Source organism: Hypanus sabinus, chromosome 21, assembly GCF_030144855.1.
Source record: "Hypanus sabinus isolate sHypSab1 chromosome 21, sHypSab1.hap1, whole genome shotgun sequence".
Taxonomy (NCBI): Eukaryota; Metazoa; Chordata; class Chondrichthyes; order Myliobatiformes; family Dasyatidae; genus Hypanus; species Hypanus sabinus.
Window position 1 is genome coordinate 44,427,780 of NC_082726.1, and position 27,030 is coordinate 44,454,809.

Below are 27,030 nucleotides of genomic sequence, written 5' to 3' on the forward strand. Positions count from 1 at the left end.
TTTTGGAAATCTGTATACAGTCAAAGTGTATCAATTGATTATAGTAAAAATACACCTGTATCTGGAAGATCCAACTGCTGGTGAGACAGTATCCTGGTTAAAACTACACCGTGAGGGCAAAAGACCAAGCAACTCTGTGAAAAAGTTCTTTAAAAGCACAAGTCACGAAATGGATACAAGATAATTTCTAAGTCTTTGAATACCCCTTGGAGTACAGTTAAGTCAGTCATCAAGAAATGAAAAGAATATGGCACAGCTGTAAACCTACTTAGAGCAGGTTATTCTCAAAAGCTGAGTGACCATGCAGGAACACACCATCCCCACCATGAAGCACGATGGTGGCTGCATCGTGCTGTGGGGATGCTTCACTGCTAGCAAGCCCTGGAAGGCTTGCGAAGGTAGAGGGTAAAATAAATGCAGCAAAATGCAGGGAAACACTGGAGGAAAACCTGATGCAGTCTGCAAGAGAACTGCGAGTTGGGAGAGTATTTGTTTTCAGCAAGACCATGATCCAAAGCATAAAGCCAAACCTACACAGAAATGGCTTAAAAACAGCAAAGTTAATATCCTGGAGTGGCCAAGTTCAAGTCAAGTCAAGTCATTTTTTATTGTCATTTCAACCATAACTGCTGGTACAGTACACAGTAAAAACGAGAGAACATTTTTCAGGACCATGATGCTACATGAAACAGTACAAAAACTACACTGAACTACGTAAAAACAACACAGAGAAAAAAAAACACTAGACTACAGACCTACCCAGGACTGCATAAATTCCACAAAACAGTGCTGGCATTACAATAAATAATAAACAAGACAATAGGAGCAGTAGAGGGCAGTAAGTTGGTGTCAGCCCAGGCTTCGGGTATTGCGGAGTCTGATAGCTTGGGGGAAGAAACTGTTACATAGTCTGGTCGTGAGAGCCCGAATGCTTCGGTGCCTTTTCCCAGATGGCAGGAGGGAGAAGAGTTTGTATGAGGGGTGCGTGGGGTTCTTCATAATGCTGTTTGCTTTGCAGATGCAGCATGTAGTGTAAATGTCTGTAATGGCAGGAAGGGAGACCCCAATGATCTTCTCAGCTGACCTCACTATCCAGTGCAGGGTCTTGCGATCTGAGACGGTGCAATTTCTGAACCAGGCAGTGATGCAGTTGCTCAGGACGCTCTCAATACAACCCCTGTAGAATGTGATGAGGATGGGGGGGTGGGGGATGGACTTTCCTCAGCTTTCGTAGAAAGTAGAGACGCTGCTGGGCTTTCTTTGCTATGGAGCTGGAGGGACCAGGTGCGATTCTCTGCCAGCTGAACCCCAAGAAATATGGTGCTCTTAACGATCTCTACGGAGGAGCCATCGATGTTCAACAGGGAGTGGTTGCTCTGTGCCCTCCTGAAGTCAACAACCATCTCTTTTGTTTTGTTCACATTAAGAGACAGGTTGTTGGCTCTGCACCAGTCCATTAGCCGCTGTACCTCCTCTCTGTAAGCTGACTCATTGTTCTTGCTGATGAGATCCACCTTGGTCATGTCATCTGTGAACTTGATGATGTGGTTCGAGTTGTGTGTTGCAGCACAGTCAAGGGTCAGCAGAGTGAACAGCTGTGGACTGAGTGCACAGCCCTGGGGGCCCCCGTACTCAGTGTGATGGTGTTGGAGATGCTGCCTCCGATCCGGACTGACTGAGGTCTCCCAGTCAGAAAGTCTAGGATCCAGTTGCAGAGGGAGGAGTTCAGGTCCAGTAGGCTCAGCTTTCCAATCAGTTTCTGCGGGATGATTGTGTTGAATGCTGGTGAAGTCTACGAACAGCATTCGAATGTACATGTCTTTTTTGTTCAGGTGGGTTAGGGCCAGGTGAAGGGTGACAGCAAAGGCGTCATCCGTTGAACGGTTGGGACGGTACGCAAACTGCAGGGGGTCCAGTGAGGGGGGCAGCAGGGTCTTGATGAGCCTCATGATGAGCCTCTCGAAACACTTCATGATGAGGGATGTAAGTGCAATGGGACGGTAGTCATTTAGACAGGACACTGAAGACTTCTTTGGCATGGGGACAATGGTGGCGGCCTTGAAGCACATTGGAACGATGGCGCTGCTCAGGGAGATGTTGAAGATGTTATTGAGAATATCTGCCAGCTGGTCTGCACATCCTCTGAGCACTCTACCAGGAGTATTGGCTGGTCCAGCAGCCTTCTGTGGGTTGACTCTGCACAGTCAGAGTCCAGACCTCAATCCAATTCAGAGTTTGTGGCTGAATTTGAAAAGGGTGATTCACTCACGATCCTCATGCAAACTGACAAGCTTGAGCACTTTTGTAAAGAAGAATGGGGAAAATTGCAGAGTCCAGATATGCAAAGCTGATAGAGAGCTATCCACACAGACTCAAGGCTGTACTTGCTACCAAAGGTGCATCTACTAAATACTGACTTGAAGGGGGTGAATATTTACGCAATCAATTATTTCTGTTTTATATATGTAATTGATTTAGATCACTTTATAGAATTTTGTTTTCACTTTGACATGAAAGTGTAAAAAAAGGCATATTAAATACACTGTGATTCAAAGCTGTAAAACATAAAACATGAAAACTTCTGGGGGGGCGCAAATTCTTTTCAAAGGCACTGTACATGCAAGAGTGGTTGAATTAGTTGCATTTTTCTCATACTCTTTCAACATGCCCTTCATAATTTGAATTACCGTCAGTGAGAACCTACCATTTTAGCTCATGAATCAATGCAGCATTGCACCAATTAAAAACTTTAGTCTTTAATATGCATTTAATTCAGAATTGCAACTTACCTTTTCTCCTTTAAGACCACAGTCCCCCTTTGGAAAGCAATAAAATAATTGCATAATATTAAGATGTGCGAAAGAACATTGCAACAAAGAACAGATGGCACGTTTAGCCCCCATGCCTAATCCAACATTCAGTAAGATTGCAGTTAGACTGTGATATAATTTCCTAAACCTATATTTTACCTATGCAGTAATACTTAGCATTACTAACAATAAAAACATAAATAGTTTTGCAGCATCAAGTGCTGTTTATGGAACAGTTGTAGGTAAAAAAAAATGCTCTAGTTATTCTTTTTGATTAAATCTTCTGGTCTCCCTACTTGAGGAAGGATATATTGGCTTTGGAGGCATTGCAGAGGAGGTTCACCAGGTTGATTCCACAGATGAAAGGATTAATCAATGAGAGATTAAGTCACCTGGGACTACACTCTCTGGAACAGTGTGTGTCAGATAGAGTGGTCAGCAGCACTGGGGCTCCACAGGGGACTGTCCTGTCTCTCTTTCTCTTCACCATCTACACCTCAGACTTCAACTACAACAGAGTCTTGCCATCTCCAGTAGTTTTCTGATGACTCTGCCATAGTTGGATGCATCAGCAAGGGAGATCAGGCTGAGTACAGGGCTACGGTGGGAAACGTTGTTACATGGTGTGAGCAGAATCATCTGCAGCTTAATGTGAAAAAGACTAAGAAGCTGGTGGTGGACCTGAGGAGGGCTAAGGCACCGGTGACCCTTGTTTCCATCCAAGGGGTCAGTGTGGACATGGTGGAGGATTACAAATACCTGGGGATACAAATGGACAATAAACTGGACTGATCAAAGAACACTGAGGCTATCTACAAGAAGGGTCAGAGCTGTCTCTATTTCCTGAGGAGACTGAGGTCCTTTAACATCTGCCGGACGATGCTGAGGATGTTCTACGAGGCTGTGGTGGCCAGTGCTATCATGTTTGCTGTTGTGTGCTGGGGCAGCAGGCTGAGGGTAGCAGACACCAACAGAATCAACAAACTTATTCATAAGGCCAGTGATGTTGTGGGAGTGGAACTGGACTCTCTGACGGTGGTGTCTGAAAAGAGGATGCTGTCCAAGTTGTGTGCCATCTTGGACAATGACTCCCATCCACTCCATAATGTACTGGTTAGGCCCAGGAGTACATTCAGCCAGAGACTCATTCCACCGAGATGTAACACTGAACATCATAGGAAGTCATTCCTGCCTGTGGCCATCAAACTTTACAACTCCTCCCTTGGAGTGTCAGACGCTCTGAGCCAATAGGCTGGTCTGAACTTATTTCCACTTGGCATGATTAACTTATTATTATTTAATTATTTATGGTTTTATATTGCTATATTTCTTCACTATTCTTGGTTTGTGCGGCTGTAACGAAACCCAATTTCCCTTGGGATCAATAAAGTATGTCTGTCTGTCTGTTGGTATTCAGAAGAACGAGAGGGGATCTTATAGGAACATGCAAAAGTTTGAAAGGGATAGATAAGATAGAAGCAGAAAAGTTGTTTCCATTGGTAGGTGAGACTAGAACTAGGGGACATTGCCTCAAGATTCAGCAGAGAAGATTTAGGATGGAGATGAGGAGAAACGGTTTTTCCCAGAGAGTGGTGAATCTATGGAATTCTCTGCTCAGGGAAGCAGTTGAGGCTTCTTCACTAAATAAATTTAAGATACTGTTAGATCGATTTTTATATAGTAGGGGAATTAAGGGTTATGGGTAAATGGAGCTGAGTTTACGGACAGATCAGCCATGATCTTCTTGAATGGCGGGGCAGGCTCGATGGGCTAGATGGCGTACTCCTGCTCCTATTTCTTATGTTGATGTTCTTAAATGCAACTATCAATGATCTCTGGACATAGACTCTCACATTGCTTGGGGACACCTTCTAGTTTACTGTGGTGACCCATTTCCTGGCACATCCGAACCGGCTCACAATTAACCAGCTTTCCGGCTAAGGGAGATAGCCTACGGGGGTTTGCGAGCACAGAGCTTTGGAGCCTCTGCGCCACGGGGGGCAGGTTGAGGGAGGCTTAAAAGTGAGGCTGAGGATTTCGAATAAAGTTTTTCCTTCGACTGCAGTTACCGACTCCGTGTCATATTTTTAGCGCTGCATGTAGTACACCGCTACAATTGGTGACCCTGACGGTCCAAACGATTTTTGGACCAGAAATGACCAACGCCGCCTCTGTTCATGCGGTTTCGTTGAAACTGCCGGGTTTCTGGACACAGCGACCGAACCTATGGTTCCAGCAAGCCGAAGCCCAATTCCACATTCGCCAGATCACCTCAGAAGACACCCGCTACTACTACGTGGTGAGCTCCCTCAACCAGGACACAGCGGCCCAGGTCGCGGAGTTCGTACAGTCGCCCCCAGCAGTCGGCAAGTACATGGAATTCAAAGCCCTGCTCCTCAGGACTTTTGGACTCTCACGGCGCGAGCGGGCTGCCCGTTTACTCCACCTGGATGGCTTGGGCAACAGACCTCCTTCGGCTTTAATGAATGAGATGTTGTCTCTGGCCGACGGACACACACCCTGCCTCAAGTTTGAGCAGGCATTCCTGGAGCAGCTGCCCGAGGACATACACCTGCTGCTGTCCGACGCGGATTTCAGTGACCCCCGGAAGGTGGCAGCCCGGGCGGACTTGCTGTGGAACGCCAAAAAGGTGAGCAGGGTGTCCATCACACAGATCTCCCAGCCACGCTCCCAGCAGCAAACCAGTCCAGGCCCGGCCGCAGAGCCCGCCAACCCCCGGCCCAATGAACACTGGTGCTTCTACCACCAGCGGTGGGGCGCAGAAGCCCACCGCTGTCGCCTGCCCTGTAAGTTCCTGGGAAATGCCAGGGCCAGCCGCCGCTGATGGCTATGGCGGCTGGCCATCGGGATAGCCTCCTGTATGTGTGGGATAGAAGGTCGGGACGCCAGTTTTTGGTCGACACTGGTGCCGAGATCAGCGTTTTACCTCTGACGGGTTATGACACCCACAGCAGGGCACCAGGTTCCCCCCTGAGGGCCGTGAATGGCAGCACAGTAAGGACCTATGGCACCCGTCAGGTGCAGCTACAGTTCGGCTCCAGCCAGTTCTCGTGGGACTTTACACTGACCGCCGTAGCCCAACCGCTTCTGGGTGCGGATTTTTTGCAGGCTCACAGCCTACTGGTCGACCTGCCCAGGAAGAGACTGGTACACGCCGAGACCTTTCAGACGTTCTCCCTGGGTGCAGCCTAGTTGCCAGCCCCTCACCTCGGCTCCATCACGCTGTCCGACAACGACTTCACCAGAGTCTTGGCGGATTTCCCATCGGTTCTGGCACCGCAGCTCACAGTGGCCATGCCCCGGCATGGCATACAGCACCACATCCCGACCCAGGGACCACCCCTCCACGCCCGCGCTCGGCGGCTTCCCCCGGACAAGCTCCGACTGGCGAAGGAGGAGTTCCAAAGGATGGAGGAATTGGGGATCATCCGGCAGTCCGACAGCCCATGGGCCTCTCCCCTGCACATGGTGCCCAAAGTGACGGGAGGCTGGAGACCGTGCGGCGACTACCGCAGGCTGAACGAGGCTACCACACCGGACCGCTACCCTGTGCCGCACATTCAGGACTTTGCAGCAAACCTGCACGGCGCACGGATCTTCTCCAAGGTAGACCTCATCCGAGGATACCATCAAATCCCGATGCATCCGGACGACATCCCCAAAACGGCTCTCATCACCCCATTTGGCCTTTTCGAGTTCCTCCGCATGCCGTTCGGCCTGAAGAATGCCGCACAGACGTTCCAGCAGTTAATGGACGCGGTGGGATGGGACCTGGACCGCGTTCATCTATTTGGACGACATCCTCATAGCCAGCAGCAGTCGTCAGGAGCATCTGTCCCACCTCCATCAACTCTGCGCCCGACTGAGTGTGTACGGTCTTACAATCAACCCCGCCAAATGCCAGTTCGGACTCGATACCATTGACTTCCTGGGCCACAGGATTACTAAAGACGGGGCAACCCCTCTGCCCGCTAAGGTAGATGCGGTCCGCCACTTCCCCCGACCCACCACGATCAAAGGCCTTCAGGAATTCGTAGGTATGGTCAATTTCTACCACCGCTTCCTCCCTTCAGCTGCCCAGATCATGCGCCCCCTGTTCGCCCTGATGTCAGGTCCGAGCAAGGACATTACCTGGGACGAGGAGTCCGCCACCACTTTCGTTCAAACGAAGGAAGCTTTGGCGAACGCCGCAATGCTAGTACATCCCAGAATGGACGCCCCTACCACCCTCACAGTGGATGCATCTAACACGGCAGTCGGTGGGGTGCTGGAGCAACTCATTGCAGGTCGCTGGCAACCCCTGGCGTTTTTCAGCAAACACCTGTGGCCACCCGAGCTCAAGTACAGTGCTTTCGACTGGGAACTGTTGGCGCTCTACCTGGCAATCTGGCATTTCAGGTACTTCCTAGAAGGTCGGCCCTTCACCGCGTTCACTGACCACAAACTGCTTACCTTTGCGTTTACGAAAGCTTCCGACCCCTGGTCATCCCGCCAGCAACGCCACCTGTCCTACATCTCTGAATACACGACGGATGTCCGGCACGTCTCGGGTAAGGACAATGTCGTGGCGGATGCGCTCTCTCGCCCTACCGTTCATGCCCTTTCCCAAGGGGTAGACTTTGAGGCACTGGCAGAGGCACAGCAGGCAGATGAGGAGATTCCGAGTTACAGAACCGCAGTCTCCGGTTTGCAGCTCCAGAACCTCCCCATAGGCCCGGGTGAGAGGACCCTACTCTGTGACGTCGCCACCGGCCAGCCCCGTCCCATTGTCCCGACCGCCTGGCGGCGCCGTGTTTTTGACTCCATTCCTAACTTGGCGCATCCCTCCATCCGGACGACTGTCCGAATGGTTTCCAGCAGGTTCGTTTGGCATGGACTCCACAAACAGGTCAGTGAATGGGCTAAAACATGCATGCACTGCCAGGCGGCCAAGGTTCAGCGGCACACCAAAGCCCCACCGCAGCAGTTCCATCCCGCCCACCGGCGTTTCGACCACATTCATGTGGATATCGTGGGCCCCCTGCCAGTGTCGCGCGGAGCACGGCACCTCCTGACTATCGTGGACTGGTTCACAAGATGGCCAGAGGCGGTCCCGCTCACCGACACCACCTCCGAATCTTGCGCCCGGGCACTGATCACCACCTGGATATCTCGCTTTGGTGTACCAGCCCACATTACCTCCGACAGAGGCGCCCAGTTCACCTCCAGCCTGTGGTCAGCTATGGCCAGCCTTTTGGGGACTCAGCTGCACCACACAACTGCCTACCACCCACAGTCGAACGGGCTAGCGGAGCGTTTCCACCGTTACCTGAAGTCGGCCCTCATGGCCCGCCTGCGAGGAGTCAACTGGGCGGACGAGCTTCCCTGGGTCCTTCTCGGCATCCGCACAGCACCCAAGGACGACCTGCACGCCTCGTCGGCCGAGTTGGTATATGGCGCGCCCCTGGTTGTCCCCGGGGAGTTCCTACCAGCCCCACGGGGGCAAGAGGAAGATCCCGCAGCAGTCCTGGGCAGACTACGCGAGAAGCTCGGTAACCTGGCCCCCATACCCACTTCACAGCACAGGCGGAACCCGACCTGCGTACCCAAAGACCTGCAGAACTGTAAGTTTGTGTTTGTACGAAGGGGCGGGCATCAGCCACCGCTGCAGCGGCCATATGAGGGGCCGTTTATGGTGCTCCGGAACAACGGGTCCACGTTCGTGCTGGACGTTGGGGGGAAAGAGGAGGTTTTCACGGTGGACCGACTCAAACCGGCCCATGTGGACCTGGCGCAACCGGTCGAGTTTCCGGCACCTCAGCGCAGAGGCCGACCTCCCAAGCAGGTTCCGGCCCAGACTGTGGACATTGGGGGGTGTATCGCCGGTTCTGGGGGGGGGGGGGGGGGGTTATGTGGCGACCCATTTCCTGGCACATCCGAACTGGCTCACAATTAGCCAGCTTTCCAGCTAAGGAAGGTAGCCTACGGGGGTTTGCGAGCACAGAGCTTTGGAGCCTCTGCGCCACGGGGGGCAGGTTGAGGGAGGCTTAAAAGTGAGGCTGAGGATTTCGAATAAAGTTTTTCCTTCGACTGCAGTTACCGACTCAGTGTCGTAATTTTAGCGCTGCATGTAGCACACTGCTACATTACCACCTTTTCTCTATTCTATCCTTTTTTTTAGGTCCAAAGTCACATTTGTAATGCTGAAATCAAGCCTTTTCATTTAGAGGCTGAATATGGGTGAAGAGAGGAAGTTTCTGACACAGAAGGTAATAGTTAAATAATGCATCAAGCTACTCTCTGAGAGAACTATATTGGTCTTGGAGGAAATGCTGTTAGATTTATTTATTTGCATAATCTATTGACAACTCTTTGCGATTCAATACTTCCATTAATTTTCATACAATAACACTTTTACTTGACCACAGCAACAAATTAGATAGGTGGCTTTTTATCCTGTCATGTGAACCACTTAGAACTGTGATGAACAATTTTAGCCCCAATCTTTGTTATATCCTGCCAATTTCAGAACCTGATTATTACCTTTACTCTCTGTCTCCTCTTATTTAAGTAATTTCCTAACCAAGTCAATAAACTGTGTTCGGTTCTATGAGTTCCTATTTTAGTTAACATTATCTCACAATGTCTTCTGGAAGTGTGTGAAAATAACATCCATAATCTATTTCAGTTACCGCTTCAACATTTCTGATGCAGTGATTTCTCACAGGCATTTTTAAAACAGATTTTGTATTTTCTATTATGGCAGATGAGCTCACCTTTTCACCTTTAGGACCAGGCAAGCCCTGTGTAAAAATAAAATCAAGTTAGAACTTGAATGAAGTATGTTGTGGATTGTGAAGTTGTCTCCGTTTAAAATATAAGGTGCCTTCAGCATCTTGCAGAGCATTGTCACACAGTTGTGCAGAAATACATTTATTTATGCAATACAGTGCAGAATAGGCCCTTATGGACCTTTGAGCCACACCTCACAGCAACCCTAATTTAACCCTAGCCTAATCACAGGACAATTCACCAATTAACCTACCAACTGGTACGTCTTTGGACTGTGCAAGAAAACCGGAGCACCTGACCCCAAAATGAATAATCAGATCAGCAAACACTGAAGAGTTATTTTTCATTTAGTGCAATATTTGGTTGGAAATGCTGTATATAAGTTTTACAATTAAACATTATGAGACATAAAATCCAGTTTCAAAGACTCGAAAAATTTTTGAACCGTTTTCCAAGAAGATTTGATAATAGTGACAGCTGTCAATAAGTATTTCAACCCTTCACTATTACAGCTGATAAAATTTAACTTGCTGGGAATTCATAGCAGGGGGTCTGAAGTGTACTTTGGAATAGCAACCAAAATTTCTGTTGTTTCATATTACATACCACATTCAAGGCTTAATTTGTGATTTCCATCTCCCCAACTTGAAGCCAGTTCACAAGTGTTGATTAGCAAAATGTAATCTAGTGTTTAATTGCTTACACATGCTCAAAAATGTTTGTGTATCTCCTTGCCAGAATGTAGTTTTTCCATATCAATATGCCCATGCCTGTAAATTTGTAGTGGCTGCACAATACACAATGAACGACCCTAACAGAGTCCAAATAGAAAGACATAATCGACTTTAACTTGGAAGCTTATTCCCAATGCAACGTTTTAAAGAAGCATGCTTTGATTTTGACAACACTTACTGCATCACCCTTAGGTCCAGCTTTTCCCTGAAATGACAGGAACAAAATATTAAGCTCCAAGACCTATGTCAAAGAATGTGGCAAATTTATTTAAATTTTCCAACACGCTTTCCTATGTATTGTGAAATTGGGTTAAAAACTTCAAGAGATGATGTATAACCCATGTCCATGTTTGTGCTACTTTGTTCAAATCAGACATCAACTGCTCTTGGAGTATTCTCGTAAGAAGCTACAGCTCCATCATAAGAAGCACGCGTCTCTGCACCATTGAGGACATCTTCAAAAAGTGAAGCCGCAAGAAGGCAGCATCCATCATTATGGATCCCGTTCTCATTACTACCACCAGGGAGGGGGTACAGGAGGTGAATATGCACACTCTACAATTTAGGAACAGCTTCTTCCCTTCCACCATCGGATTTCTGAACAGTTCATGAACCCATGAGCACTACTTCGCTATTCCTCTCTTTCCACTAATTATTTGTCTAATTTTTACTCTAATTTATAGTAATTTGTTATGCATGCACTGTACTGCTGGTACAAAACAACAGATCTCACGACTGTTGCCAGCGACAACAAACTTGTGGACTGGAAACAGTACCTTCATGAAATCAAAACTTGATCACTGCACCAGAAGATACAATTGACCAGGTGGTCTATATTGCCTGAATCTGTTAGCTTGGCTTTGGCTTTGCCAGACGATGCTCAGTGCTAGGATCGTAGTGTTAATTGATGAGGTGTTAGGTGCGAAGAGCCTCCCAAAATAAAATCTCACGGAGTTGACCAAGAGTAATTTGGGCGACTAATACATCTACTGATACCTGGGAAATCAGCCACAAAGCTTGAACCACACTGAAGTTACAACAACCCCTGCCCCAGGGCCATTAGTGATACACAACAAATTCAGGCTTTGTCAGTGATGCCCATTCATTGTGAAGGGGTAAAAAAGGATTCCTTTGAATATTACTGCCTGATTCGCTTTGTTCTAGGAAGAAAACTACTCTCTTGACACTCTGATGTGGCCAAGTAATCCAACATTGTGAAAACAAAGGAAAATGAATAAATATTGAGGTACAAGCACACACAGAGATATTGGTACTGAATGTCGAGAATGCAGTGATATATTATTATAACAATATGTAGAAAATTGATATGGCATACTTACTGATTTACCATCCAACCCTATAGGGCCCTTTAAAATAAATTAAATACTGATGAATACAAATACAAACATAAGCTGTAGCAGAAAATTAAATTCAAGGAAATCGGTTTTCTGCGCCCCACCCCCAAGACATTTGTACATGATAATGAATCCATTAGTTGAATGAAAAACTCAGCAGTGGAACAGTTAGTACACAAACACAGAAGCAGAAAAGATGCTCTTTCCCAGTCTTGTTTTAGTCACCAGTAGTTTGTTAAGATGCAGTTTTTAGCTGGCTCCCATCAGCTGGTAGTGAAGTGTGTAAAGCACGCTCAAACCTGGTCAGTTTTATCGTTTCAACATGTTCACCAAAAGGGGGAAAAAAAAGACAAACGGAAGCAGCTTGGCAAATTGAACACAACGCAGCTGGCAAGAAATCAATATGTTAAATGGTAAATCATTTCTGACAATATTAACTGTTAAAAGGTATTTTTTTCCAGTTTGGTGCAAGCTCCAGCACTCAACATCTGGCCATTTAATAGTTTACTGAAGGTGTGAGTAAATTAAAAGCACAGGAGCAAACATTTAGAACGCTGTTGAATTTCACATGGATAATTCTAAATCAATACTAATTACGGCACTTTGGAATGTCTGGACTTTCCTTCAATGCATGGATTATGTTCAAATAAGAACAAAGGTGTGCAAAGTATCTTTGTACTGAAGCTGAATTTGCAGTCTCCTAAGCCTTGAGAGATATTGAATTCCAAACCTCATTACTTCCCTACTAATTCCCTTGCTTACACTCTGTGGCTTGTCTGTTGGATGCGTGTATGTGGCTTGGCAGTAGGGAATGCAGCTGAATCACGAGTCAAGTCTATCCCCACCGCAGGCTTCATGTTTCACTGATACCTTGAGCTCAAGTGGCTAAGGCTTACAAAATCTGTTCGCTGCCATTGATGCAGCAAATTATTCATTATTAAAACAGTTCTGCAAGGAACACGTAGATTTCAAATCAACAACATGGTAAAAATAACCAAGTTCCCATCACTTCCTATTATTGGAAACTCAGCATTCCTAAAAACACTCATGGGAGACTAATCAAAGGTTCACACAGAACTGAAGGGAAATGACTGAACAGCAGGAGACCAGAGATCTGCTCTTTACTACTTTACTCATATAGAATTCAAAGGCACAGAGTGATATTTACCTGAACATTGAGAAGAAATCCCAATCTCAGGATCATGGAACAGAGAAACAATTAACTTTCTTCATTTTTCATTGAACTCAGTTGCAAGCTTTAATTTTAACTGCTAATCTATTTCATGATGAATTATTCTTACGTTACTTATTATTGATCTTTGACAATATTATCATTAACTAACTGTATTCCAAAAACCTTATTGCATTGCACTCTGCTCAGTAAAAGTGGTAAGTGAGGACAAAAGATGTCTTACAGCCCAAATGTCCAGGCTCACATTTGCAAGTTTACATTTAAGAAGATGTTGCACAGGTCACAGTAATCCAAGTGAGTACTATTAGTTATATTTATAGAAAGTTTTCATGTGTCTGTTCAGACTACAGATTTAAATTTCATCTATTAAGGTCGAGTTCAAAAAGCTGAACCAGATTTCTAATGCATCCTTTAACACCATCAGTAAAAATAGAAAACTTGTTGTTCATCTCATTGTAATTTGCCAAGCCCCAGTGGCTACTGACTCTGATGATATGACAATAGTGACTGTGCAACAAACTAAGTCATCACATTGGGATATTCCTGAGGAAGGGGAAAAGCACACCTCTTTACCTCTGATTAATCATAATGTCAACCAAGCTATGCCCCCCACCCCATTACCTCAGTCACTGCTCTGGACTTTAAGCACTTTAAACCATTTCTTATAATGCTGCTTACATTGTAAATACATGCAGGTATTTATGCTCATCTTATTTCATATCTGTACTTTAACCTCTAAATTATTTTATATAACTCTTCATTCTTTAGAATTGTTGAATGTAGTTGTTTTTTGTTGCATGTTGTGCCAACACACCACAGCAAATTCCGAATATTGTACATGTAAATATATACGGCGTTCTAAATGTTATATGAATAGCTTATCCTTGAAAATAATTTCATTTTACAATTTAACCTGTTATATCTAAATGTACTTGAATGCACCAGAATTTTATAAATCCATTTTATTTTAGAATATACAACTGTGCAGGAACTGCAAACTAAACTCACCATCTTGCTGGAAACCCCAGTGGTTTTATGGAGGGCAGAGTGATGTAACTACAGTCCCTGAGATCTGCACTCACTTTGAGCTTCCTGCCCGTAGCTCTGATTCATCCTATGTATGATGAAGACTGGGCCATTTTGACAAGACTAAGTTACACCGCATGCATGTTCCAAGCGTCACAGGATTAATTAAGGACATTTTCTGCTGAGCTTTGGGCTGAGATGTACAATGGAATGCATTAGAATGAAACCGAAAACTCAAACAAACAGCCTTAGTATAATGAGCAGGCTGAGCTCAGGGTGAAGTGAATGTTACAACCAAATTGTGCGACTTTACAACAGGCAGCATGTACAATGTAGGGACTTGTAAATCAAGGTGGGTAAAATATGCCATTAATTCCTTTCAGCATATTCATACATTCAGTTACACAAATTAATCAAGGTAATTTGGTTATCAGCAAGCTGTTAAATATTACTGAACAGGTGGATTTCTAAAGGAAAATGTCTCTCATGTGTCAACACACCGGATATCCGGGGAACCCTCTCGCTCCTGGTTGACCCTAAATTAAAAGAAAACACAATTGGGGGAAAAAGTTAATGAAAACCATCGCCTTCTTTTTACTGATCACTCGCATTCATTAAAGCAAAAGATAATGTTTTATTCTTTTAACCTGATTGCAATTTTTTTTCTTCTCATGAAAGCTTTTCTAAACAATTATCCTCATTAGCACATTAACCCACAGTTTTGAATTAAAATATAAGCAAAAATTAGTAAAAAACATAGAAATTGTCACAACAAGTGTATTACCAGGAACCATTTTGTGGATAACTGCTGTCAGTTCCATCAGTACATTAATATCAATGTTCTGTACAATGTAAATGTACCACAACTTCTCCTATGTCCAGATCTCACTTGGGAAGAAGAAAAGACTAACTATAGAGCTATTTCAATCATCTGAATCTTAGATACACAGGTATTGGAGCTGAAGCCCGAGCCTGCACAGTTTTATCTTGGAAATGAAGTTTTTTTTTATTAAGCGAGGAAGTAGGACAGGGAGAATAAAGCACCAAATTACTCAGTACCGTTCGCTAATCATGAAATGATGTTGGTGCTTCTTGTATCTGTTTGCTACTTCAGACTTGTTTGGCAGACAAACCCAAGTGCTCTCAAAGTCAATGTATGGGTCAAGGCTCTCTCTGAAATTGTGCCTCACAATCCTCAGGGGCCAGAACTACATACCACTTTGTTGCTCGCCGTTGCATTACAGAAGGCAGCAAAGTGGGCAATCTGACAATTGCAACTTCTCATTCAGGCTTGGAAGGGGCATTTGGCCCAGTGATAGGCTCCCAAAAGTGCACATATTCCCAGAGGGCACTCGTACCCTTACAGAGTCTTCCCTGACAATTTGTTATGGTAAGAACCCTTCACACAAGGAAGCTGCTTCCTAAGTGTGCAGTTTTTTTCTGCAGTCTGCACTTTCCTCTGTCCTTGGGGAGGTCTCAAACACTCCCACCCTTCCACACCCCTCACTGTGGCGTGTACCCGTTCATTGCCAACACTATCCAGTAGCTGAAAGAAAGGGACTACATTGTCGCCTGACCCTTTAAGAGTCAGAGCAACTTCCTGAGGTCAGAGCTGTGAGGAAAGGTACTGTTAACGGGAGAAATATGATACTTACCTCCAGCTGTTTCTGAAAGAGGGTACTGTTAAATCAGGGAGCCTATCGGCATTGTCTTGGAACTGGTGCTAATTAATTTCACTACTTTTTTGGAGTGTTGCAAAACAGTGATAGGAAGACACTAATGGCAGAAAATGCGTTAGATGAATTGCTAGGCCTATACTCACTCCTTCAAACCAGAGGCCACAAATGTTAATAAAATATCTGGCAAACTATTCAGTGTAGACTCCATGGCAGGTGAGTAGGAGACAGTGTGGTATGGGAAAGAAATTGACATAACCCAGCAGAATCCAGTACTGAGGAGCACCCTTGTCTGTTTAAGTCCCACTCCAGAAGCATGAACGTATAATTGCAACCCGATTTAAAATCTGTGACTATCTGTTTGCTCAGGTCAACAAAGACTCTGGCAACTTGTCCTATGTCAATTAAATCTCATTGAAGATTACATCTGCTGTCGCACTCTTGCCTCTGGCTGCTTGCTGTGCCTAAGCTAGCAACCATTGTTTCCTACAACAGTGACAAAAGTTCTTCAATGGCTGTAAAATGCTTTGGGATATTCTATAAAAGGAGCTGGGAGGTGCAAGTTGGTCTCTGCTCAAGCAAGGCATCAGGCTGAAACACAATCTCACAGCAAGTAGGGCTCTAATCAGAAATAGAAGTGCTGGCTGACTTCCCCTGCCTAGCCCAGAGCACGAACGCCAATTGACCCATCCTGTCATCACTCCAGCTGAGCTCGGGTTAACTCAGCGCCACAGAGAGAAATCAAACCTCAGGCTTGGCTGGACTGAACTAGCTGAGCAATCAGAGAAGCTTGTAGGTCATTATTGTGCAAAAGCTATTGATGTGAAATTGGTCACAGGTGTCAATATGACATTACGATTAAGACACAGTTTAATGATCTGGGCTACAGTTGTAGCATTACAACCTCATCATAATGAATTATAATATTCAATATTAGTTTAAAACCCCGTTTGCTACAACTGCTGAAATTTCTAACAAATTGAGAAACTGCGTTTAATATTAACTTTAAGATTCCAGTCTAACTGTTCTTTTCAGAGACATTAAATTATAAAATAAGATTTAAAGAAATTAAAGTGATTTTTCCAATTATGTCCTTTAATTGGAATTCTATATAACAGACACATTCCTCAAATGATTTAATCAGCTGAGCAGCTCATGGCCCAACCAATGCCTTCCTGCTCCGACCAGAGTATTTGAAATCAACTTAACCTCATTCCATTTAAAGCTTCTGAGAAAAAGCAGGCCAGTTGTCCTGCTATTTGTTTGTCATTTGTTAAATGCAAAACATGGGAGGGAGTAACTCATTCCCAAGCTGTTCCTCATTAGTAATGGTTTATCATGCCGCTTTTGATAGCTAACTAGAAAGCCAGATGGTTAAACTATGTTGTCACTTTGCTGTGGACTTGACTTAAGCTGACGCAAGAGTGAAAAGCACTGTAAATAAATCAATTCTTTATGGTATATTCGAACAGGAAATAACACATCGAAGAAACAAAATACTTTCCTATCATCTTTAAAAGGACGTTGCCTTTTCTGGCACATTGATATGTCCACTCTCAGCAGTTCCTATAAAGGACTGGCCATGGTTACCAAGCTTTGGAGGTAAGGAAATGCAACCAGAGAATGGCTATAACCAGGCTTTTAATTGAAATATTGGGAAAGGCTTGCACTTGGCCACTGCTCTTTTGTGAAATGCATCTTCATCACATCAGTTCACGATCCCACGATATGCAAAAAAATATGCATCGTGAATTCTGCAGTTAATTGACAGAAGTCTGAACAATATTCTCATTGTTGGACATACGCCTCTACCAAAGGAGGTTTAAGACGCTCCTTCCATCTGCTAGCCTGCAGTTCACCCTAGGGCAAGGTGTAGCACCAGCTTAGCCCCCCGATCAGTGTCACGTGGAGCCACGGGAGCAGCTGGTGGATGGTTGTATGAGCAGGTGGTGCATACCACAAAGCCTGATTATGTGACCACTGGCACCAGGCAGACAATCTCTGAAGAGGATTGATAATGGCTGGGGTCAAACGTTTTGTAAAGACACTGTCCAGAAGGCGGCAATGGCAAACCACTTCTGTAGAAAAATTTGCCAAGAACAATCATGGTCATGACCATGATCACCCATGTCATACGACATAGCACATAATGAACAAACAAAAGATTCTTATACCCTTTCATATATCTCTCAACCATTTTAACTAAAGAAGAGGCCATTCAGCCCACTGAGTTTATGCTGGTTCTGAATATTCCCACCAGCGCAGCTCACCAGTCATTTTTGAAAAATCTGATCTATCTTGGCAATTAAGCATTATAAAATAACAATAATGCCTTATGTTGATTGTTTTGGTAAAAATACTTATAACTTTTGAATTTTGTCCTCAATCAGACCTTTATTTTCAAGATGTGTTGTTAAAGTAATTGCAACTTGACTATTTATTTATAGAAACCTCTTAAAAAAATCACTACTATTTATCTATAGAAATCTCTTAAAAAATCATTATGATGATTCTTCAGATGTTTCACTTTCATGTGTTATACTTCCTGTGTTGGTACCTAAGGTTAATTGAAAGGGAATTACAGCACAGTGAAGTGCAGATGGGGATTAGTGCAATCTGGCCCATGTTGCAATATACGTTTCATCGAAAATATTTCAGCCGCTGGGAACTTTACAATGCAGAGGTGCTCTCTACAACACACCACCACTGGTAGCAGGAGCTAACCACATCACCGCAAATCTACATAGTCCCTCATTATTAGTGTGAACAAACAGACTCTAATAATGGAAATTTGATGAGGGTATGTATAGCTAGAAGTACATATCTATTGTACATATATGGACAATACAGTATATGCACAGATTTTCCACGTGTGAATAATTGAAAGAGATTTAAATTATGGGGTTTCCATTAACTTACTTTGAAACAAATTCACTGAAGTATTTATGGCAGTGGTTTGTTTAATAAAAATGGCATTATTTGGAAATTTCAAGGAGCGTGTTATATTATATTCAACAGTTGAGCAGATGGTAGATGTAACATCAAATGTGAAAAGGTATAAACATAAAGCACTTTAATCCTCAATGGATTTATTTTAAATTTGACATTTTATAATTTTCTTTACTTTCTTTAGTTTCATAAGTTTGGATTGTTTGATGTGGTGCAGGTATGAGCCTAAAATATGAATCAAATGTCCATTTCAGGTAATAATTTTGCACAACACATGTTGGAGCCAGGCACACAGCAGCACTGAGCACTTCTTAATTGAATTTACTTGTTGCTGCTATTAACTAATGGTGAGGCAGATTTTATGTTGCTTTTTATTATTTGGATTCTGAATTAGATGAGTAAGTTTTATATTTTTCCTATTTCTCACAATGCCATCATCAAGACAGCACTTCACTGAGCCTCCAGAAGGGCGGAGGAAGCATGGCAGACCAAAGACAACTTGGCACCCTACCACACAGACAGAAATTAGGTCTCTGAACCACACCTGGGCAGAATAGAGAAGATGGCCAAGGACAGACGGAGACAGAGGACCTTCATTGCTGCCGAAAACGCCAGCAATGTAACAGTCAGAAGTGTGCGTTTGTGCCACGAAACAGAAGACTACTCAGCTCATTGTCACTCAGTTGGCTTTTACAGTGATCGTGACAATCCCAGTCCATCCCTACTTGGCTATAAACTGACCTCTATCACATAGTCATCAACTCCACCCACCTACCATTTACAGTAAACTACCACCAAGGACATTTTTGTGATGTTGGGGAAACTCTAGCACTTGGAAGAATCACACACCATCTCGGGGTGGTTCCCTGAGTTGCTCCTTCACAGCTCCAATGACCTGGGTTCAGTTACTGACCTCTGGTGCTATCTGAACAGATTTTGCACAATCTTCCACTGACTGTTGGTAGGTTGCTTGTGGGGGGGGGGGGGGGGGTCTCTCATTTCCTCCCACATCCCAAAGCCCTGCAGGTTAACCAGCTGTTATAAATTGTCCTCAGTTTGCAGAAGAGTGGTTGAGTGTGGGAGATGATGGAAACGTGCAGAATAAAATGAGATTGGTGTAAATGCATACTTGCTGGTTGGTTCCGACTTGTTGAGCCAAAGGGCTTCTACGCAGATAAAACCGGAAGTCAATATCAAACCAAATCTTAGTGAGACAACTACTTTAATAGCTGCAAAACCATGCTGTTTAACCTTTATTGGTATTCAAAACTGAATTATTACACTTGAGGCAACCACCTTTGTGGCACAACTAGCTTACATTCAAAGTGCCATTATTGTATGCAGGAATTTTGAGAAAATGAATCTCAGGGTATTATATGGTGACATGTACATACTTTGATAATAAATTTACTTTGAACTTTGAATATGGGGAACTTATCAAACAACAGAATGGTGACTTTAAAAAAAAGTTAAGGTTCAAGGTTATTCATCACATGTATATTGAAACATGAGTTTTTTTGTTAGCCAACACAACCAAGAGCTGAGGGCAGCTTGCAAGTGTCACCGCATAATCTGGTGCCAACACAGTATTCCCACAATGCTTGCCTTTACCCCATCTATGTTGGACTAATAGAAACCAGTATGCAAAAATCAAAATCTCAAGAATATCACTGTAGTGGTAGTAGAGGAAAATCAGTCTTAAGTCAATTTTCTGATAGTTTACAAGATTATGAGATGCATCAATAGGGTAGATGTTGAGAGGGGGGAAGGTCTAAAGGAGATCAGCAAGGCAAACATTTTCTTACACCGAGAGAGGTAGATGCCTGGAATAGGCTGCTGAGGGGAATGGTAGAAGGAGATACAATAGTGGTTTAAGAGTCTTCTAAAGAGATACATGAATATGCAGGAAATGGGGAGATGTGGCGGCAAGCAGAACAGGTTTAGTTTAATTTGACATTGCCTTTGGCACAGACATCGTGGGCCGAATGGCCTGTTTCTGTGCTGTAGTGTTTCATGTTCTACATAATCGAAAGGAAGCGAGACAGACAGAGAAATTTAAGGACAAAATTCCAGAGCTTAGGCCCAGAACAGCTGAAGACACAGCCGCCAACAGTGGAACAATAAAAATCCAGGAATGCTGAGGAGGCTGGAATTGAAGGAGTGTGCAGATTGTGGTAACAACCCCAGTCTATAGTCTGCCAGCTCATGTAGCACGCAACAATGAAATCTCTGAACCTGCCTGGCACGTACAGCAGACACTCCCGGAACCATGCCCACAAGAATGTTTTACCTTGAGGAAGCCAATAATGTTGTTCTGTGATTTGGTGTCTCATGTTATGTCTGCGCTCAGCTGCTGTGGTGTGAGTGATGTGAGGAGCCGGGGAGTAAAGAGTAGTCCTTTCCCCCAGGATCCACCCCTCAGCAGCTGAGAGTGTCCAAACTACTACAGGATAAAGTAATACTGGGAGCTTCCTGGAAACATGACATTCACAGTGAGGGCATTTTCATGATCCGTAGTCAGTTCCATGGAGTGGAAGCCATAAAACAAACATTTCTGGTGATATAAAAGGACTGCCGCATTAAGGAGAGCTCAGATCAGCACACAAGTGTGGCCAAAGGCTGCTTGCACCTGTGGGGCACCAGCCATTCCGGCAAACCTTACTGAAATAGAAGTGCACTTCTCACATCTCCATGAATACGGAGCCTGGATGACCTCTTTGACGCCGCGCTGAGCAGCATTTTGGGAGATGTGGCGGAGATCTGCTGCAGCTGCTAGGAGAGATCCTGTGACAAGGAAATTCAATGTCACCACAACCTTGACCTCCGTAGGATGCCACAGAACTACAAGAATACTTCACATCTACAATGGTAGATTTGAAAAACCTGAATTGTTAATGCGCAGCAGTCCAGATAGGAGGTGGTGCGTGTGACAACTCTTTGGATGCAGACTCTGTACAGAAGGGCACATCCACTTCCTACCCTGAAGTTTTGATGAGCCATAAACACACAGATGCCTTCATAATAGGCCTGCCTGCATCATTCTGTTGAGGCACCCACTGAATGAGAAGCAATCAGCTAAATGCCAGCTAGAACAATCACTGTTGGTTTAATTGTGCTCTCTGTGGAGTTTACAATGTGTTCCCGCAGTCTGGCATGGCCAATGCCAACAGTTAAATCGCGAGAAAAGTGACAAGCTTGCACCAAGCGCTCCTGGTTTGGTTGATGGTTGGTGCTCAGAAATGAGTGGTGCATGAAAATTGATGCATCTGAAGTCAGGGAGCAGTCAGGTACACTGGTGTTGATCATGACTGAAAACACACAGCCCAATTTTGTGATTGCTGCAGTTTCATCTGGAAATAATTTATTCCAAGTGAAATCAAAATTGCATCACCTAGCACTGCTTTGTCAGTGCTATGTGATCCAAATTTAAATTTCTTTTTTTTTCAGCATAGCAACAGTTCCAAGCCAGAGTTAATACTCAACACCAGCTTCCTCACAACCTTGAACCAACTCATCAACAAATTCTTCCAAGTGCTTGCCAAGACTGGAAAATTTGATCTTTGATGAACTAGATATTTCCTCGTGTTTTAGTTATTTTCTTTATAGAGATTGTGGAGGAGCGGGGATTTACTGGGTGTGTGAAATTCTAAAAACTGCAGATGGTACAAAAGGAATTACCTAATAGAGGGTACTCACAGGATTTGGAGTTTGGAGGTGAATTGAGTAAATTAATTTCGCCCGAGTGTGACTGGGTGGACAGGAGGGGAGAGTTGTGCTGGACTTCACTGCTTGATGAATCATTTAGAGTCGACCCCTTTGTCTGATTTAAAACGTATCTGGAAGTTCTGTCAGCTCTACAGATGTGAGGCAAAAGCTGGAGAGCAATTGTCATTGGTATGTTAATAATGAGCCAAATAAATGCCTCTGACTCCCAGAACTGAATTCACATTTTACTGCCAATTGCAGGGTGGTTTTGCAAGCAAATGCTAGCAGCTCCTCACATACGTTCAGTGGCCACTTTATTAGGTACCTCCTGTGCCTAATAAAGTGGCATCTGCGTATACGTTTGTGGCCTTGTGGCTGTAGCCCATCCACTTCAAGGTTGTGCATTCAGAGATGCTTTTCTGTACACCACTGTTGTAATGTGTGGTTATTTGAGCTACTATAGTGTTCTTAACAGCTGAATCAGCTTGGATATCCTCCTCTGGCCTCTCATTTTAAAATTATTTTTTGCCTACGGACCTGCCGCTCATCGGATATTTATTTGGTTTTTGCACCATTTTCTGTAAACTTTTGAGACTGTTATGCATGAAAATCCCAGATCAGCAGTTTCTAAAATACTCAAACTACCCCATCTGGCACCAACAATCATTCCATGGTCAAAGTCACTTACATCACACTTCTTCTCTATTCTGATGTTTGGTCCAAACAACAACTGAATGTCGTGATGACGTCTGCATTCTTGTATGCACTGCATTGCTGCCAGGTAATTGGCTGACTAGATATTTGCATTAACAAGCAGGTGTACCTAATAAAGTGGCCACTGAATCTATATGCCAAGTAGTTCAGGATTCCTCTCACCTGTAATTAGGAATTCCATGACTGAATCCACAGGAGGTTTGGTGATGAAGCACAAAGATACCCAGCACCAGATACTGTATATCTGCTTAACCAATAAGCCCCATACCTAAAAAATGGCCAAAACTACTCTAGCCCATACATCTTTGAATGTGGGAGGAAGCCAGAGTATCAAAGGAAACCCATATAGTCACGGGAAGAATGTACAAATTCCTAACAGACAGCAGTGGGATTCGAACCCCACTCTTACAGCTGGCACTGTAACAGACTGCGCTAACTGCTCCACTACCCTGTCACCCACATTAATCCTATTTACCAGCATGTGGTTCATAGTCTTCTAGTCAGCAATCCTCAGACTGTGTTGGGCTTTGATGCAAATGACACATTTCTCTGTTATCTTTCAACATACTTGCAACAAATTAAGCTAATCTTTTAAATAAATGTTAATTTGAATGCTCAACTAGATACTACAATGTTAAAAAGGAACTTGCCTCCACCACACTCTCAGGTAGAGCCCTCCATGTTAATATATTCAATTATCTTAGTTTTTCAAAAAATAACTACAAATTTTTTAATTATAATAGCTTTAGAGTATATTTTAATGTTTCTGAATGTCAAGTGCATGGTTTAGTTCTGTTTCGAAATGTTCTGCTTGTGGAAGCAGTTTGTTACATCATATCATAGTCACACAGAAAAAGGCCATTCAGCCCACAGAGTCTGTACTAGCCATTAAACCACCCATTTACTCTCATCCCATTCCATTCTCTCCATATTTCCATCAGCTCCCCTCAAATTCTACACTCAACCATACACCAGGAGCAAATTACTGGGGCCAACTAACCTACCAACCGGCATGTCTCTGGGGTGTAGGAGGAAACAAGCACTTTAGGAGGAAACTCATATCATCATAGGGAGAACATGCAAAGCCCACACAGACCACACATGAAGTCAAGATCAAGTCCAGGTCTCGGTGAGGATTGCAAGAGAAGGAATGGCTGTGACCTGTGCCTTGGATGACTGAGATGAAGACTGGAAGGTGGTGGAAGTTGAGAATGGGTGTAGATGACCATGCCCAGGACAAAGGTGATGCAAGTATCTTACTATCCACACACAGCATTAGTACTCTTGGCATGGAAATGGCATTAGACATGTACAGGTGATTCACCCCAGTCACATATCTGCAAGCATGCAAAAACACCCAGAAAACATTTATCATGTGTCATCCACACAGAAAGAAAAGTATTTTCAATCACTTGAAAGCAAGTGATTTTGTTGACTACTTTGGTATTTCAGATTAGACTGAATGATACAATCAAAGGAGGAAGTTGTTACCATCACTTGTAAAGCAGGTACAAATTACATCATTTTAGTGCTTTTTTATTCAAAACACTTCTTTTAAGAAAGTCATTAACATAAAATAACTTGCATAGTTCACTGAGTTTTTTTAAATTATTTGTTGTTTTTGGATGAGGGTGATGCTAGCAGAGCCAGCATTACTTTATTTCCCTAATTTATAAAGATTAGCTTTATCTGTCACATGTGCATTGAAACACAAGAGTTAAATGTGTCATTTGCGTCAAATGAAATCAGCGAGGACTGTGCTGGCAGACTGCAGGTGCTGTAACGCTTCTGACATGAACATCGCGTGCTCGCAACTCACTAATCGAAACTCGCATGTCTTTGGAATGTGGCAGGAAACCAGAGCACCCAGAGGAAACCCACACAGAGAGAACATATTAAATCCTTGCAGATATTGATGGGAATTGAACCCTAATTGATTTTACTGTTGGCATTGTAATAGCATTATGCTAACTGCTATGCTACCATGCCAACCCCACAGTAATTGCTCTTGAGAAGGTGGTATTGAACAATCTTCTGAAACCAATGCAGTTCTTCTGGTGTAAGGACTCTCAAAGTGCAGTTGAGGAGGAAGTTCTATGATTTACATACAGTGATAATTGATATACTAGATTTCCAGACCTGGATGGTATGCAGTAAGGTATCCTTATATCCTCATTCATGTAACGGGATTTAAAGCAACAACATGGAATGAGAGATGAGTGGCATCTGCTGCACTTAGTGAGCACCAGCATTGTTTACGTTATTGACGCAGAACATTCAAACCTGCTCTGGTTGATTTTCCACTATTTCCTGTTTCAACACACAGTTACTGAGCACACGGTGAGGAAGGAATCAGTAAAATACGGTAGGACTCACAGGGGGGCCACGGGGTCCAATGATTGAGATGCCGGGATCTCCTGGAGCTCCCTGTGGTAGAACGGGAAAAGGCAATCAGACCATCAGAATCCATACAGAAACAGATTATATTTTATTGTGGTTCTCCTCTTGCCTGTGACCAAGATCTTCTTCTAGAAACCAAATTACAAGAAATATTCTGAAAAAAGTGAGCACCCGTCCTAACCAAGAAATGGATTGTTCAAAAGTTCAAACTGGTGAACCCGATTCACAATTGAAGCACCCAGGTTGTATATTACATATCATAGTCACAGTAACCGTTTTTTACCCTGATTGAATTTTGATACATTTTACAGAAAATGGGTAAATGTGAAATAATTTTTGAGTAAAATAAAACAGAGATGCATTTTCTTTTGTAACCTAACCAAAGTCTCAACATCCCACTTTTTTATTTGCCATTCAATGGTTACATAGCATATTCTATAGAGCACCCCCCACCCCCAAGAAAACAGTGCGCTAAAAGCTTTTGTTGGGCAGGCTGCAATATTGTATGATTGGTTGTGGATATAAAGAACAGTTTGTTACAGCGAGATGGTCTTCCTCTTTCTCATATTGCTTTTTCAGTACCTTTGTATGACATCTCCAAGAATCTCCCAGCAAGAGTGAAATCAGTAACCTGTTTGTGGCAGCTCCTTGGAAGAGCTCGGAGTGATCAGGAGCCAGATCATCACCAATGACTCTTCTTACCTAGGCCAACAACACTGATACTCCGAGCTACTAGCATGGAACCAAAACCCAGGCAGTTTACCTACAAGGTGGAGAGGTGGAGAGGGTCTGCAACTTTACCTTCCTCAGTGTTACCATTTTAGAGGACCTGAACTTGGCCCAGCATGCATTTATTGAGAAAACATGGCAGCACCTCTACTTCCTTGGAGGTTTCCTGTCCTACAAACACCAGGGTATGCACTTCTATCACTTCCTATGTAATTGAAGGTACATAACTTAACACAGGCTGGAAATTAGAACCAGCTTCATATATGTGTAATACTATTAAATACATCCTTATTTTAATTGCTGAGTGATAATGGAAGATAACATTTATATTATGTCTAAATCCTAAATAAAATCACCTCATGATGCTACTGAGTTCCTCCTGCATTTTATGTGTGCTACTAAAAACAACACATATTGCTCAGGCTGCAGTGGCACGAAGGTGCATTAAGGTGATTAACATACTCTATTTGAAATGTAGAGAAAATAAAGAATTCAAAAAGCAGAATACCTATTTTACTCAACTGTATAGTATTTGCACTTATGCACCTAACTGCCATTTATGAGGCCAAGCACTTCATCTGTATCTGGTAGTAAGTTGTGTAAAGTGTAACATCTAGCTTTGTGAAGATTTTCCGGTAAAGAGTGTTTCATGTGTTAAAAATTATGTTCATTTCAACTTATTGACAAAGAATGTGACAGGAACACACTGGAGAAGCTTTAGGATGAGTACACTGACTGTTGACTGGCAGCTCCATAGAGGCCGTCAGTCATCAGGGCTTGGCACATCTTGGAATTCTGCGTCTGCTCAGCCAAAGGAGGAAATCTGAAGCGAGAATGTGACAGATCTGAACTCTTGCTCTGTGGCTGGACACACCATTAGCAATGCAATGAGGCACTGATATGCTGAAGAGAAGGGATTTGACAACCAGTCCTCCGTGTTAAACCAAG

The 27,030-nt window shown here is 43.7% G+C and overlaps 1 protein-coding gene and 1 long non-coding RNA gene across 6 annotated transcripts in view; one reads left to right on the plus strand and one right to left on the minus strand.

Annotated features, from left to right (window-relative positions):
* col13a1 (collagen, type XIII, alpha 1) overlaps window positions 1–27,030 on the minus strand; it is a 126,223-nt gene that overhangs the window by 82,164 nt on the left and 17,029 nt on the right. For all 5 annotated transcript variants that reach the window (XM_059946425.1, XM_059946429.1, XM_059946428.1 and 2 more), the window contains exons 4-9: window positions 25,330–25,380; window positions 14,410–14,445; window positions 11,677–11,703; window positions 10,515–10,541; window positions 9,587–9,613; window positions 2,790–2,816 (exon numbers count right to left, since the gene is read on the minus strand). In XM_059946425.1, the coding sequence (XP_059802408.1) occupies window positions 2,790–2,816; window positions 9,587–9,613; window positions 10,515–10,541; window positions 11,677–11,703; window positions 14,410–14,445; window positions 25,330–25,380 (195 nt within the window). The remainder of the gene's footprint in view (window positions 1–2,789; window positions 2,817–9,586; window positions 9,614–10,514; window positions 10,542–11,676; window positions 11,704–14,409; window positions 14,446–25,329; window positions 25,381–27,030) is intronic.
* On the plus strand, window positions 11,723–26,214 carry LOC132378999 (uncharacterized). The gene is made up of 3 exons (XR_009507256.1): window positions 11,723–13,177; window positions 17,058–17,187; window positions 25,933–26,214. It is a non-coding gene; the product is annotated as an uncharacterized LOC132378999 (long non-coding RNA).